At 44.2% G+C, this 16480-nt stretch overlaps 1 protein-coding gene across 1 annotated transcript in view; it reads left to right on the top strand.

Moving 5' to 3' along the window:
• The window catches only part of LOC128255128 (SH3 and multiple ankyrin repeat domains protein 1), a 65521-nt gene extending 51783 nt beyond the window's left edge, over positions 1 to 13738 (top strand). Inside the window, 12 exon segments of the mRNA XM_052984658.1 lie at positions 2843 to 2968; positions 3036 to 3367; positions 3432 to 3600; positions 3936 to 4130; positions 4570 to 4636; positions 5980 to 6429; positions 7470 to 7771; positions 7773 to 8098; positions 8172 to 10154; positions 10223 to 11027; positions 11029 to 11109; positions 11111 to 13738. Coding sequence (XP_052840618.1) covers positions 2843 to 2968; positions 3036 to 3367; positions 3432 to 3600; positions 3936 to 4130; positions 4570 to 4636; positions 5980 to 6429; positions 7470 to 7771; positions 7773 to 8098; positions 8172 to 10154; positions 10223 to 11027; positions 11029 to 11109; positions 11111 to 11914 — 5640 coding nt within the window. The 3' untranslated portion in view covers positions 11915 to 13738.
• Positions 13739 to 16480: the final 2742 nt, after the last annotated feature.

The following is a 16480-nucleotide window of genomic DNA, read 5'->3' as shown; positions in this document are numbered from 1 at the left end:
TTGACACTCACTACTCACTCGGCGGTCTAGTGGCTCTCCAACTGTGCGACTAAGTACTTTTCATGCATATTGCCAATTGCAGTTGAATTAAATTAAACTATTCCGGCTGAGCGTGGAACTCAGTGGCTCTCATACTGTAACCTCTTCTAAGTTTTACAAAAATATTTAATATTAATATTTCGTTCTTAGGTTTCTCTTTATAAATGACTTTGATACTAATTTTTCTGCTCTCAAACTGCTTGACTAAAAAATTTACCAGACAAGCTGTCTCTCAAACTGTGAAATATTGTAAATTTCATGCAAATTGCAATTTGTTTCTATACCCTTTGGAGAGGCATTGGGTCTGCTGGTTATGTTACTTGCCTGCAGTTGCAATTCCTCCATGATTTATGAACATTGCCCCACCAACCTCCACCTGCCCCTTCCCGGGCTGCCACAAAAATACAACCGAATATGTCGAATACACATTCCGCCTGCTCCACTTTGTTGCAGCCGAACTGAATTTATGGCCACCATACAGCAGCCAGCAAAGTCGCACGGAAAAAAAACCCAAAATGAGCAAAAACAGTTTGAAAAGTGCTTTAAAGCCAAAAAGTGTGCACAAGTTCTAAATTACTTTTCCAAACAGCATCCACATCGCCCCTTTTGTAATCCCCACCGAATTTCGACGCTTTTTTATGAGCCGTCTTACGGATTGGAAAATCGAAATCAAAACTCATAAAAATGCAATTTGCGCAAACAACTTGACTTTGAGCATTCCCTTCGGACAGGAGGGCAACCCCCAAACAACCAAAAAGTTGCCATCCCTTCTGCCCTTTTTATACCCTTACAAAGGGTATTCCAAACTTGGTCAACAGTAAGCAATGCTCTTAAATTAAATTTTCTTTGTATTTTCCTGATACAGTTCACCAAGGTAATCTCAAAAAATGTAAAGCTCTCTTTGTGATACATTTTATGGCATAAGGCTACCAACTGGATCTCTTGATGTTATTGATTATATTGTAAGGAAAAAAACAAGTGAATACAAATCCTGGTGTAATTAGCATGGCTTAGAGTAAAATTATAGAAAGAATTGTTTTCAAAGGGTGTTATAGTCGTCGGTCCCAAAAGCTTTCCAAACTTTGCTTGTTTTTGTTGGGGTCTAGGCCAGCGACGTGTCTGCAATTTGCATGTGCATGACTGAGACTGTAACTGAGACCCAGGGTGCCCAGCGTTGAGGGTTGGAGAAGCCACCGTAGGAATGGGAGCGGTCCAAGGGGCAAAGGATAGAGGGCGGCGCCATAAAATCCATTTGGCGCACAGCCGTTAACGTGTTTTGTTGTTTTCAAAGGGAGTTGGGGATGGGAAATATGACGACTTGGGGGGAGTAACTGCTACTTGGGGGCGTGTTAGTTTGTGTGGTTGTAATTTATGTGCCCAAGGGTGGGTGGCTTCATAGAGAAGGGCTGCTGCTACTGCTACTACTACTGCCTGCATATGAATCCGGGGATCCAACTATATAAACAAAGTCTCGGAAACGTGACTGGAAAGAAAAAGTGCATGTAAACGGAATGGCATTCAGATATTGCCTGGCTATATGCAGATAACTTGTTGGCTTTTATTTTAGAACATTATTAAAAGGGGAGGGTCCAAAGTTCTGACTAGCAATAAGCAGGAATGGTATCAGCCTTCGATTGAGTATTTTGATAAATAGTATTTGATAAAGTTTTTTTTATTTTGTCTTCTATTTTTATCTATATCCAAGATTAGACTACGAGGAAATATTCTATTGTCTTTCCATTAAACTATTTACCTCTTATATGTGACTTAATATGCTGAAGTATCTAGAAAACTACTCTAGTGAAACCGTCAACTGTCAAGGCAATACATTATCATAGTTAATTGGAAGAAAAGCCCTTTGTTATATCTCCTCCACCAATTACCCCCATTTTCCACCCATCTGGCTGACATCCCAGCCATGGTATCCACGACAAACTGTTCACTTTAATGGCAACATTTGGCACATTATGAGGCAACATGGAACTGCCTTCGGAGGCACTTAAGGGCGTGGGGAATAAGGGCAAATAGAACACGGAAAAGCGGTAAGCAACACACAGACTCATGTGTGCACACACGCACTTTGCATAATTAATGCAGCGGCAATGTCAAACCCGTTATACACTCGAGACATTTTCTGGCAGTCTGTGCATCACAGACCGACTTTTCCGGGGTGGCACAAAGGGGTGGGGGCTGGGGAAATGGTACATTTTTTTTTGTTTAATTAAAACAAGAAATTGCCACTTAAAGGCAACGGTGAATTATGAATGCCAGAATGTCTGTTGGGGCCTGGATGTTGGTGGTTCTGTAGTTGGCGCTGCAGTCACGCGCTCATTAGCGAGGACATTGTAAAGGATACAACGCATTTTTGAACTGTGGGAAATGTGTAATATATACAAAATAATAAATAAAATCCAACAAAAAATCTAATATCTAGAGTAGTTTTATTACAATTTTTAAGTATTTAACTAAAATGCATATTATAAGTCTTAAAAGTATCGACACCATTCCAACTATTATACCTACAAATATGTTTTAATTTATTTTCTAATACAAGTTCTAACTATATTCAAATTCTCAATCAAGACTTTAAAATCAAGAATTATATTCTTCTGCAAGTAAATATGCTAGGTTTCTTTTTCTGTCAGTGTTTACATATGTGCATAAGTACAAGGAGGAAGTTGAGCAATTGCTAGGCCGGAAGTCTTTTGTGGGACTCGCACGACTTGAGCACGTCAATGGAGCACCTGATTCAGCAGTGTACACACGTACTTAAATGTTTCCCACCTCCTTGTTTTTTTTGCAGGAACTGAAGGAGAGCTTCAACTATGGCCTGTTTGCCCCACCCGCAAATGGCAAGGCGGGCAAATTCCTGGATGAGGAACGCCGCCTGGGCGATTATCCCTTCAACGGACCCGTGGGCTACTTGGAGGTGAGCATCTGGCGTTAGACATCCTTTCACGTTTTCCTCTAATTTATTACTCTGCCCAAAACTTAAGCTCAAGTACAAAAGACGCGTGTACAAAATGCTCACCCTGGATGAACGCCAACTGAAGGCTCTTCACACGCGTGCCAATCTGCGGCGTTTTCTGGAGTGCATCAATGGCGGACATGTGGAGAAGATAGCCAAGATGTGTGCCAAGGGCCTCGATCCCAATTTCCACTGCTCGGAGAGCGGTGATACTCCGCTGACAGTGGCCACGGGAGCCAAGAAGCCGAATAAGCTGCTCATCGCTCTGGTCAACGGTGGAGCTTTGCTGGATTACAGGACCAAGGATGGAACCACTGCTCTGCATCGAGCTGTGGAGCACGATTCCCTGGAGGCGGTCAGGTAGGGGAGATGACTTTCTTTTCCCCCTCCGAAAAATGCTAATTTTCTTTTCCTTGTCGCTCAGTACCCTCCTCGAACTAGGCGCCTCGCCGAACTACCGCGATGGCCGTGGCATCACCCCGCTGTACATTTCCATTACCAGGAAGTGCGAGGCCAAGATCACGGAGAGCCTGCTGCACGACCACGCCACGCTGGGCATCCAGGACAGCCAGGGCTGGAACGAGGTCCACCAGGTGAGTCGGTGACGGTCCTTGAACCCCGCGATCGCTAACAGCAACCGCTTTGACCCCGAGCCAATCCCCGGTGAAATGGTGTTGGCCCAAAAACCGTTGAACGCCAATTAATGATTGAATTCTTTCTCTCTCTCTCTCTCTCTCTCTCTCCTTTCTTGAACTCTTTATTTCTAACTCTATAAACAAAATTAAAAAACAATCAAAAAACGACCAAAAAACAAAACAAATTCGCTTGCTAATACTCTGTAACACGCGGGTTGGCATATGCATCTCTGCTGCATCCTTTGGCTGTCTCCGATCGTGTCCACGATCATGCTCACCCGTTCGATCCGCAGGCCTGTCGGCATGGCCTGGTCCAGCACCTGGAACACCTGCTGTTCTACGGTGCTGACATGGACGGCCGCAATGCGTCCGGCAATAGTCCGCTGCATGTGTGCGCTGTTAACAACCAAGAGGCTTGTGCTAGAATGCTTCTCTTTCGCGGCGCTCAGCGCGGCGCCCAGAACTTTGCCAACCAAACTCCCTACCAGGTAAAGCCCAGTGTCTCTGGACTCTAGAACCTACACAGAGAAAAATGTATTGCAAATCTAAATTTGGGAAAAAAACGAACTCCACGTATTCCAATATTAAATTTAAAATTTAATTAAATTTAAATTATATTATTGTTTTAAAAGAAATTAGTGTTATTTTTTTTTTAAGCATAGTGCATAGTGTTTTTTTCCATAGTTAACCAACTATTACAAAAATGCATTAGAAATGCCAATTTTTTTCTCTGTGTACACTCTGGATCCAAAAAAAAACGTACTGAATTTTGTTGATAACTTGTAGTTTGTAGTCTTTAAGTTGGTACTTTTGTGCTGCTGTAGTTATGCTTGTAGTGCAGTCTAGTTAATAAGTTAGTTTTTTGTGTTAATAACTTGGTTTGGTCCTTGGAATACTGGTTTTTTAATCCAATGCTGTTTCCCTTAGGTGGCTGTCATAGCCGGCAACTTGGAGCTGGCTGAAATCATTGAGAACTACAAATCTGAGGATATTGGTAAGTTGTGGCCTATTTTTAAACGACTCCATTGTTTACCACCTGAAAAACACTCGACTCGTACTCGCAACCGAACTAACTTCATACTCATCAATCTCAAACCAAAAATACCATTAAACAGGAAGGTGATTCGGATTTCTTGAAACGCCTTCCTAATTTATCCTTGTTTCTACTTAGATTCTTATTTAAAATTCGTTTGCTCTACTCAATCTATTTAATTCCGCATTATATTGGTCACATCCAAAAATAGTTTCCTTTTCCACTTAGTTCGAATCAGTTTTCCCCATCAGCTTTTTGTGCGTCTCACTTCATATATATTTCTCTCTCTCTTTGAACACACTTGCATATCATCCATCAATCATTCAACAAACAATCAATCAATCAATCAATCATCCAAATAGATCATCTAGGTCTTTACCCCCATATCAATGTATATTACTCGTATATATATAAATATCTGTACTCTTTAAAATCTATATAAAGTGCAACCTATACTTTACCCAACACATTTTCCGTATTTTGCATTTGCTTGTTTGAGATATTTGCTCCGTAAATGTAATCGAATCAAAAACTTTTGATTATGCCACACTCGAAATATTTTGGCTGTTCTTGTTCCATGTTTTGTTCAATGTTTTTAGTGTTTATCATACACACCTACATATATCACATTTCCTAGCCAGTTTGTATTGTTGGCAGGACATTAGTAGAATGTCCGTCCATTTTTTTGCTTCTTATCACAGACGCTAAACCTTCGATAAATGGCAGTAAGTAAATGTAAGTAAAGTGTGTTATTAATTCCCCGGAAAATTTAGGGTTTTAGATTATCGCTTTAATTTCTTAATTTACTTAAACATAGATTGAGTAGAGAATAAACTGGATATTGGGAATAGAAAAATAAAAATAAATTATTACATTATGAAGAAATTTCAAAATCAAGAATATAATTAATTGCTTTGTTTTTGAAAAGTAAATGCTAAACAATGTGGGTTGCCAAAGAACCAAATAGGGTTTTTGAATCGTTCTAGCGGGTGTCCAAAAAATAATATTCGTTCTTTGAAATAAATTGAAAATGACTTATAGATTTAAAATATTTTATTGGTTACTCGTACACACCTTAACAACTAGTTTCAAAAACCTAGTGACTTTAAATTATATTAAAGAATTCTTGATTTTGCAACGATTTCTCCGAAACAAAGTGCTCCAACGACAGCCAGACTTGACGACCAACTTTAACCGAAATCATTCTGCCCAATCACAGCCCACATTGACAATCCTCCTCCTGATTCCCCACTCAACCACCAAGTCACACACATTTTAAGCGAATATCCTTGATCACCACACAGTTCCCTTTCGCGGACCGCCGCGCTACAATCCCAAGCGCCGCTCGGGCATCGGGTGGTTGAGCGCCAACGGAGCCGCCGGCGCAGCTCTGCTGGCAGCGGCTGGAGGTGGCTTCGGTGGTGCGATGGTTGGCCTGAACGGTTCGAATGGTTCCAATGGTCCTGCCAACGGAAACGGGGTTGGCGGTGTTGGTCTGATGCTCAGCCATCAGAGCCACCAGCAGCACCACGGCCACCATCAGCATCAGCAGCAGCATCTGCACCACCAGCACCACCACCAGCAGCTGCACCAGCAGCAGCAGCTGCCCCACCTGCACACGCTGCAGCTCCACGGGCCCCCCTCGCCGTGCCCCTCGGAGCACATGCTGGGGGCCTACAGCTCCGCCAGCTCCAGCCTCTCCGAGGGCTCCTCCGGCCACCGCTCCCACGAGGACGACATCAGCATTGTGACAGGTGAGGAATGGCTTTGATTTCCGGTTCAACCTCATTTGCATTCGCATTTGCCTTTGCCTTTGCCTTTGCCTTTGCCTTTGCCTAAGCCTAAGTTTGTCATAAGTTTTTTGGGGAAGACCCAGCGTCTTCAATTCTTATATAATAGTATTAATAAATAGATCTACATCAAATGGATAAGTATACCGCTAACATTTACTCTGCATATTTTACATTCTATAATTCTTGAAGCATGCATTTAAATAGATTTTATATGATCAAACTGAAGTTGCATGAAGTACTGCACAGATAATATTCTAAATGTCTAAAATGTTTATTTTTCTTTATTTTAAGATTTTATTAAAGTGTCATTTACTATAAACCATAAAATGTATAAAGTCAACAAGGCTCCTGATTTTTAAATAACATCTAAATTTCATTCGAAAAATTAATGATTCCAATTTGTATACACAATTAAAGAAACCTTTTTACACATATAACTAACTGAAATCATCAAAGCTTAATATAAAATTTCGTTAACTTTTCTTCATTGTAGGATTGCATTGTCAATTATCATAAGCCATAAATATGGCGTATTTATATAAATAGACTTCTGATTTTAAAAATGACAAAAACATAATATGTATATATAAATAATGAATCCTTGTATTGCCGCATTTCAGAATTTATTCTGTCAAAATTCTGCTTTCTAAATCTGAAATTCCGGCTGCCTTGTCTTTTAAGTTCTCATTGTATTGTCTCCTAATTTTCTAAAAATTCCTTAGAACTACTCATCGGTCAACCCAACATAAGATTTTGCAATTATTTTGAGTAATACTGAAATAATTTTCTTTGCTGGACTTGCAGTTCATCTTAATATACCTTTCCATTTTCAATCGTGTCAGTATTTGTATACAGCATCCGCTTTGCCTTCGCTTAACCGGAGGCTTCTTTTGTGTGTCCAGAACATTTGCATGCCAGTCAAACGACTCCTCTGCCCCATATACATTAAACAAAACGCTTTGGGGAACAGCCCACTCACCCTCTCGTCCTCCTTCGAACAGACAAATCCCTGGGCGACACCAGCGACATAATCAGCGACTCGTCGGGCGTGGGAACCAACTCGGACTCGGCAGCCTGCTCCATCGGCCATCCCAGCACCACGGTGGTGTGCATGGAGCCGTATGTGGGCAACACCGTGGGCCACATTCGCCTGCAGCCCGGCGACGTCATCGAGGTGGTGGGCAGCACCGACTGCGGCCTGCTCGAGGGCTATGTGCGCGGCACCAACCAGTCCGGCTTCTTTCCGGCCGACTGCGTCCAGGAGGTGAGTCTGCGCCAGAAGCACATCACCAACGTGATGACCTGCCAGCACGGGCATGGCTGCTCCCCAGCAGCAGCAGCAGCAGCTCCAGCATCTGCAGCAGGCGCCGGCCTCCTCCGCCACCGCCTCCTTCCAGGGCTCGCCTCAGCTGAGCCTGGGCGGACACTCCGGCAGTTCCAGCACCCTGCTCCAGCAGCCCCACCACTCGCCCTCGCTCTCGGTGGCCAGCAATGGATCCTGCCAGCAGCAGCAGCCGGCCGAAAGCAATGGCGGCGGAGGAGGAGCACCTGGCAATGGGTTGAGCAACCGAAACAACAACCACTCGGTGGGTCAGTACAGCAGCGCCACTGCTCCGCGCATCAAGAAGAGGTAGGTAGTGGGGGAGAATCCCTATAGATAGTCACCCAAGCTAATAAAACGTATCTTCCCAATCCCCAAACAGCGCATACAATGCGCCACGTTCGGTGGTGCTGCACCGGGCCAAGCGTGGCTTCGGCTTCATCCTGCGCGGCGCCAAGGCCAGCTCCCAACTGATGCAGTTGCGCCCCTCGGAACGCTTTCCGGCGCTCCAATACCTGGACGACGTGGATCCCGGCGGAGTGGCCGACATGGCCGGCCTGCGCCCGGGCGACTTCCTGCTGACGATCAACGGCGAGGACGTGAGCTCCGCCTCGCACGAGCAGGTGGTCGAGATGATCCGCTCGGCGGGCGCGCTGGTCAACTTGACGGTGGTCTCGCCCCAGTTTCCCCACCAGATGCAAGCCAGTGCCCAGTACCTGCCGAGTGGAGCACGCGTGGGCAGCCAGCACCTGAACAGTGGGCCAAGTACGCCGCAGAGTTCGCACCGCCAGTGCGCCACGTTGCCCAGGAAGATGACGGGTCCGGGCGGAGGCGGGCCAGCCTCCTCCTCGGGGGGCAGTGTGCGCATGGCACCGATGCCACCGAGAAGGGATCCCAAGACCACGTTGAGTGTGGGCAGGGCCAGGGCCAAGTCCATGGTGGCTGGTCTGGAGAACGGAGGCGAGAAGGAGGACGAATTGCCGCACACAAAGTCCAACTCGGTGGAGTCGATTGCCACACCAGCACCGGGTGGCAACCAAACGGGACCCGGAACTCCCGTTCAGCTGCGCACGGCCAGCATCAAGGCACGGCCCACCTCGAGCAGGATCACGGCTGCCGAGCTGGAGGAGCTCTTCCAGCGGCAGCAGGGCGAGGGCAGTGCTGCGAGCGCCAGCCGCTATGCCACCATGATGACCAGCTCGCGGTTCCAGTCGGGCACGGACAGTGGAGCGGCCACTCCGCCCGCCGCCAATGGCTCGCCCATGAGGAGTGGCCCCCTGGTGTATGGCAGTGTGGCCGAGATGAAGCGCAAGACGGCGAGGAGCAAGCATGGCCCGGGCACTGCCACTGGCACTGGCACCCTGCGTGGCAAGCCCGTGGCCACGCCCACTGTGGGAGCGGGCGTAGCAGGAGGCGGTCGCGACCTCAAGCGGTTCCATTCCACGCCCGATTTGCACGGTCCCCAGCTGCACGGCTCTGCCTCTTCAATTTGGCAGGCGGCCGGAAAGGGTCACCATTCGCAGGACGATGTGGCCACGCTGCATGCCTCTCTGCAACGCTTGAACGCCAACCAGGGAGAACTGAAGCTGGGCGGAGGAGCAGCCGGAGGAGGGGCGGTCCTGCCGCCGCCCAACCACCCACCACCACCACCGCCAGTGGGTCAAGTGGTCAAGGTGGAGACACGCAGCAGTGTGTCGGAGTACGAGAGCACCATCTCATTGCAGCAGAAGCTGAAGAAGCGGACGGAGAACGATGCGGTGACCAGTGCCGCCATCGATGGCGTCCAGAGCAGCTTCAACCCGTCGGCCAATGCCAAGATCTATGCCTCGCCGCAGGAGCTGCGCAACGTGATGGCCTGGAAGTTGCGACAGGCGCAGGAGAAGCCATCGCAGGAGACATCCGCTGGCTCCCAGCAACCAGTCAGTCAGTATGCTGCGCCTACGCAGCTACGTCCACCACAGCAACAGCAGCAGCAGCAACAGCAGCAGCAGCAACAGCAGCAGCAACAGCAACAGCAGCAGCAGCAGCTGCAACAGCAACAGCAGCAACCACAACAGCCGCCCACGGTATTGGCCTCCCACTATGCCGCTCCTCAAGTGCAACAGGTGCAGCAGCCGGCACCCCAATCCCCGCCTGCTCCACCAGTGCCACAGGCAGCACCAGTTCCAGCCCAGAATGGCAATGGCAATGGCAATGGCAGCACAAGTGGAGCTGGAAATGCTCCTCCGATTCCCGAACCAGACTACAGCTGCAGCGAGTCGGATGGCGAGGATGAGAACTCCATTCTGGTGGCACGCAACACCAAACTCAACGAGAAGATTGCGCTGTTTGATGTGCCCGAAACAAGCGGCAACAGTCAGGCTAGGTAAGTGTTATCTTTATATACATATAAATATATATTCCTTACTAATCCCTGATTTAACACCTACGCAGTGGAAGCAGTTCCAACTCGGGCAGTGCCTCCATTTCCCATTCACTCTCCGTGGAGGAGATCCAGCGCATTCGCAGCAATCTCAAGACATCAAAGTCGTCGCCAAACGGCTTTGCCAAGAAGCCAGAGGAGGAGAAACCACAGGAGCAGCAGCAGCAGCAGCATCAGCAGCATCAGCAGCAACAATCGCAGCAACATTTGCAGCAACATTTGCAGCCAGGCGAAGATGAGTGCGACAACAGCAGCTCCAGTGTGAGCAGCGAGCAGGAGCAGATGGCATTGGCCGCAGGAGGGACATTGCCAGTGGGCGGAAAGCCCACCGATACCATCAAGAAGAAGCCGTCTGTGACCATTGTGGAGGAGCCCAAGACCATTCCCGATCAGCCCAGCAGCAACACCAGTCACAGCACCAAACCAATGGCCAAGACCACAATCAGCATAGGCGGCGGAGGGCATAGTGCAGCGCCCACTCCCACACTGACGGTGAAGCAACTTGTGCAGCAGCAACATGCACCCGCTATACAACAGCAGCAGCAGCAACTGGGCAGCAAGCATCCAGCAGTGACGGTGGCCAACAGCAACAAGTTCTCGCAACAGGGCAACATCAACAACAGCAATGTGATGAGTCCCCAGGTCTTGGGGCGCATTCCCAACGTGCATCATCATCAGCAGCAACAGATGCAGCAGCACCAGCAGCAGTCGAATCCCAACCAGAAGCTGATCGCCACCCAGCAACAGATACTGCAGCAGCAGCAACAGCAGATGGCCCACCAGCAGCACCTGCAACAGATTCTCAAGGCGAAGGCCGGCCGCGGCCGGAGGAGCCAGCAACACAGCGGCCCTGGTGGCCAAGCACCAGCAGAAGCTGCACAAGGGCACCAGCAGTGGACCACGAGTCGGAGATGGAGGCGCGTTCCGATCTGGAGGACGATGACGGAGACCTGAGTCCCTCGCCGCCGGCCAAGGCCTTCCAGCGCCACAATTCGCTGACCCGCAAGCAGGCGGCAGCGATTGCCATGCAGAGGGGAGCCACCAGGACCACGGCCGTGTCCCTGATGCAACTCCCGCCGCCCCTGGAGGCGGACAGCGATGGCGAGCCGTCGCAGCTCACGCTCCAGCGCCAGCAGGCCCATCACCCTTCACAGACCCACCCACATCCTCACCAGCTGCAGCAACTCCAGCAGCAGCAGCAGCAGCAGCAACAACTGCAACAGCAGCAGCAGCAACAGCCGATGGCCGCCCACATTGTGGGCATGCTGCCCAGCGGACAGCTGGTGGCTGTTGCCTCTGGCGCTGTTGCTGGCGTTCCGGGCGTTGGGGCGGCTGCGGTGCAGTCGGGCAACAACAATCTGCAGCAGCTGTGCACCGACAATCTGGTGTTGGCGCCACCGCCGCAGTTCTGCGATTGCAACGATGCCAAGCACGCGCCGCAGCCGCATCTGCCAACGAGCCAATATCATCCACAGCAGCAACAGCAACAGCAGCAGCAGCAACAGCCACACCAGCAACTGCAGCAACAGCAACAGCAGCAGCAGCAGCAGCAGCAACAACTGCAACAGCAACTGCAGCAGCAACAGATGCTGCAGATGCACCAGCGGCTGTCCGGCGGTGCTGGCGCTGGAGCTGTGGGCACCTTGGGAAGGGTCCGCATCGTGGGGTCCATGCCCAAGGCCAACCACCATAGGTTGCACTAAACTAAGCCTGGGGAATCAAATCGTTCAACCGTTTGCCAAATCGTTACATCGTTAGTTAGTGTTAGTCAACAGTCATTGCCACTCACAACGAATAGCTGCAACTGCCTGAAACAGCCGAAAACATGAATAGAGAAGACCATTTCAGACACAACTCAGACAGATCTGATATGTGGCAGTAGGATGTTCAAAGCTCGAACTGCACTTTGTTTGATTTCGAAATCATCAATTACTTTTATTATATTTATTGCGTGTGATATAAATTTATGTAGGCTGCCCGCGAGCAGCAACTAATCGCTATTTGTAATCGAACAGCAAGTATGTATGCAATATCTAATGATTAGTTAACCCAACCATTGAAAACAAACTGAAAGACAGTAGCCAGAATTTCATTCTAGAATTCGTTCTTTTAGTTTGCTTTCGAGCTGCACAATGTGTAAAATGTCAATGCGATCCTAGTTCGTAATGTTGGAAGGGCGCCAGCGCCAGGCAAGTTCATTTATTCAGTATCCATCCATTGATCATTCGTGTTCGTATTCGTGTTCGTGTTCGACTAGTGCACAAAACATTTAAACGACATTACATTAACATTACTCTAATACACAACTAGCCGTAGGTTTTATATGCCTAAAGAAAGCAGGGAGGCGGAATTTGCACCGAGTAACAATAATATTTGAATTTGAGCATTTAGCCGAATTTCCAGTCAAGTCAAGTCAAGTAAACTAAACTAACAAATACTAAGGGATTATAACGTATAATGTTTTTAAATAAAATATTTATAAAACGAATATTTCAATAGGTGGACAAGTTTATAATCGAAAAGAAGAACAAGAAAAAAATCGAAATTGAAAACAAAACGTAAATTTTTGCTAGTAAAATTTACAGATTTTTACTTTTAACAGATTTTTTGTATAATTGTTTTTTTTAGACAAAACTTAAACTTGCCAGAGTATTACAGGAGGGGATTTAAGATGAAGAAATCACGTATTGTATTGAAAGAGGTTCTCAAATATTTGCCAGCGCTTAATGCAAATATTGTCATAGGCAACCCGAAACTTATAAATGCGTTTTCACGAGTAACAATTATTATAACTAAGGCTGATTTTATTGCATAATACATACAGAACACAGAAGATATCGAAACAGCATTCGCGTACATACTGAATGAATACTAACCAAGCATTTACACTGTTTAAACATCAACTTTTTGAGGTATTGAAAGAATTGGATGGAAATATAATGAAATCGTTCGAATTGGCAGGCCGCACCTTTAGCACTAGCATCTAAGTGTTGAAAAGTTAGAAAACCTAAAACAAAACCATAAACATTAAAATACGAGTATATATTGGAAAATTTAGCATCTAATTAGGTTTTAGCACACTTTTTAGTTCTCGCAATAGTTGCTAATTATTTGTAAATTGTTTTAGTTCCACCAACCACACTACAAGCGTACATGTACACAAATATGATTAGCCATCAAGCTTGTTATTTTTTAAGTTAAACTGCCTAGTAAACCTACGTGGAGTGCTTAGTTAAGTCAAACACACACATGTATAACCGCTTGCAGTTCCCATTACCACTCGATGGGCCTAATACGTACAGCAGCAATTACGAATGTGTTGCAGACGCTATATAGGAGGATTATTGAATATGCGTACACCCACATGATAATGTTAAACGATTTAAGCACACACCGCCACACATACACTTTAAATGCAAGTATTTCAAATGGAATAATATGGAAATATTAATCATAAGTCGTAAAATATGCAATTATGTATTATGAACATGCGTATGAAGAATCAATAAATATGAATGAAAACTATAGCATCTTATTTTTTAGTTTTGCGACAGTGCCTTGATAAAAGTTCCACAATGAACATGGTATATTTAATGTCTTGTGGCTCCAAGATTTGGGTTAATTTTTTGTCATTTTTCATGATGTTACCCCTTTCCAAATTTTCGAAAAATGACTGCTGAAAAGTGACCAAAAAGCTGCAGTTTTAAATCCATAACTTTTCTTACAGATCTCCGATTTTAAAGATGTATATCTTTAAAGTCTTGTGGCTTAAGGATCTTAAAAACTGCGTTTAAATCTTGGTAAGTAATTTTGTGTCGATTTTTGTCATTTTTAATGATGTTACCCCTTTCTAAATTTTCGAAAAATGACTTTGCTGAAAAGTGACCAAAAACCTGCCGTTTTAAATCCATAACTTTTCTTACAGGCATCCGAATTTAAAGTGGTTTATCTTTAAGGTCTTGTGGCTTAAGTATCTTAAAAACTGCGTATAAATCTCGGTTTGTAATTTTGGGTAGATTTTTTGTCATTTTTAATGATGTTACCCCTTTCTAAATTTTCGAAAAATGACTTTGCTGAAAAGTGGCCAAAAACCTGTCATTTTAAATCAATAACTTTTCTTACAGACATCCGAATTTAAAGTGGTATATCTTAAAAGTCTTGTGGCTTAAGAATCTTAAAAACTGCGTTTAAATCTTGGTTAGTAATTTTGGGTCGATTTTTTGTCGTTTTCAATGATGTTACCTCTTTCTAAATTTTCGAAAAATTACTATGTTGAAAAGTGACCAAAAACCAGTCGTTTTAAATCCATAACTTTTCTTACAGACCTCCGATTTTTAAGTGGTATATCTTTAAAGTATTGTGGCTTAAGTATCTTAAAAACTGCGTTTAAATCTTGGTTTGTAATTTTAAGTCGATTTTTTGTCATTTTTAATGATGTTACCCCTTTCTAAATTTTCGAAAAATGACTTTGCTGAAAAGTGACCAAAAACCTGCCGTTTTAAATCCATAACTTTTCTTACAGACCTCCGATTTTTAAGTGGTATATCTTTAAAGTCTTGTGGCTTAAGTGTCTTAAAAACTGCGTTTAAATCCTGGTTAGTAATTTTGGGTCGATTTTTTGTCATTTTCGAAAAATTACTTTGTTGAAAAGTGATTAAAAACCCGCAGTTTTAAATCCATAACTTTTCTTACAGACCTCCGATTTTTAAGTGGTATATCTTTAAAGTCTTGTGGCTTAAGCATCTTAAAAACTGCGTTTAAATCTTGGTTAGTAATTTTGGGTCGATTTTTTGTCATTCTTAATGATGTTACCCCTTTCTAAATTTTCGAAAAATGACTTTGTTGAAAAGTGACCAAAATCCGGCCGTTTTAAATCCATAACTTTTCTTACAGACCTCCGATTTTTAAGTGGTATATCTTTAAAGTCTTTTTGCTTAAGCATCTTAAAAACTGCGTTTAAATCTTGGTTAGTAATTTTGGGTCCATTTTTGGTCATTTTTAATGATGTTACCCCTTTCTAAATTTTCGAAAAATGACTTTGTTGAAAAGTGAACTTTTTCCAAATTTTCGAAAAATGACTGCTGAAAAGTGACCAAAAAGCTGCAGTTTTAAATCCATAACTTTTCTTACAGATCTCCGATTTTAAAGATGTATATCTTTAAAGTCTTGTGGCTTAAGGATCTTAAAAACTGCGTTTAAATCTTGGTAAGTAATTTTGTGTCGATTTTTGTCATTTTTAATGATGTTACCCCTTTCTAAATTTTCGAAAAATGACTTTGTTGAAAAGTGACCAAAATCCGGCCGTTTTAAATCCATAACTTTTCTTACAGACATCCGAATTTAAAGTGGTATATCTTAAAAGTCTTGTGGCTTAAGAATCTTAAAAACTGCGTTTTAATCTTAGTTTGTAATTTTGGGTAGATTTTTTGTCATTTTTAATGATGTTACCCCTTTCTAAATTTTCGAAAAATGACTTTGCTGAAAAGTGGCCAAAAACCTGCCATTTTAAATCAATAACTTTTCTTACAGACATCCGAATTTAAAGTGGTATATCTTAAAAGTCTTGTGGCTTAAGAATCTTAAAAACTGCGTTTAAATCTTGGTTAGTAATTTTGGGTCGATTTTTTGTCGTTTTCAATGATGTTACCTCTTTCTAAATTTTCGAAAAATGACTTTGCTGAAAAGTGACCAAAAACCTGCCGTTTTAAATCCATAACTTTTCTTACAGACCTCCGATTTTTAAGTGGTATATCTTTAAAGTCTTGTGGCTTAAGTGTCTTAAAAACTGCGTTTAAATCCTGGTTAGTAATTTTGGGTCGATTTTTTGTCATTTTCGAAAAATTACTTTGTTGAAAAGTGATTAAAAACCCGCAGTTTTAAATCCATAACTTTTCTTACAGACCTCCGATTTTTAAGTGGTATATCTTTAAAGTCTTGTGGCTTAAGCATCTTAAAAACTGCGTTTAAATCTTGGTTAGTAATTTTGGGTCGATTTTTTGTCATTCTTAATGATGTTACCCCTTTCTAAATTTTCGAAAAATGACTTTGTTGAAAAGTGACCAAAATCCGGCCGTTTTAAATCCATAACTTTTCTTACAGACCTCCGATTTTTAAGTGGTATATCTTTAAAGTCTTTTTGCTTAAGCATCTTAAAAACTGCGTTTAAATCTTGGTTAGTAATTTTGGGTCCATTTTTGGTCACTTTTAATGATGTTAACCCTTTCTAAATTTTCGAAAAATGACTTTGTTGAAAAGTGACCAAAGTCCCG

The sequence above is a fragment of the Drosophila gunungcola genome (genome assembly GCF_025200985.1).
Source record: "Drosophila gunungcola strain Sukarami chromosome 2R unlocalized genomic scaffold, Dgunungcola_SK_2 000006F, whole genome shotgun sequence".
In the NCBI taxonomy this organism is placed as follows: domain Eukaryota; kingdom Metazoa; phylum Arthropoda; class Insecta; order Diptera; family Drosophilidae; genus Drosophila; species Drosophila gunungcola.
This window is presented reverse-complemented; position numbering and strand designations above follow the sequence as displayed.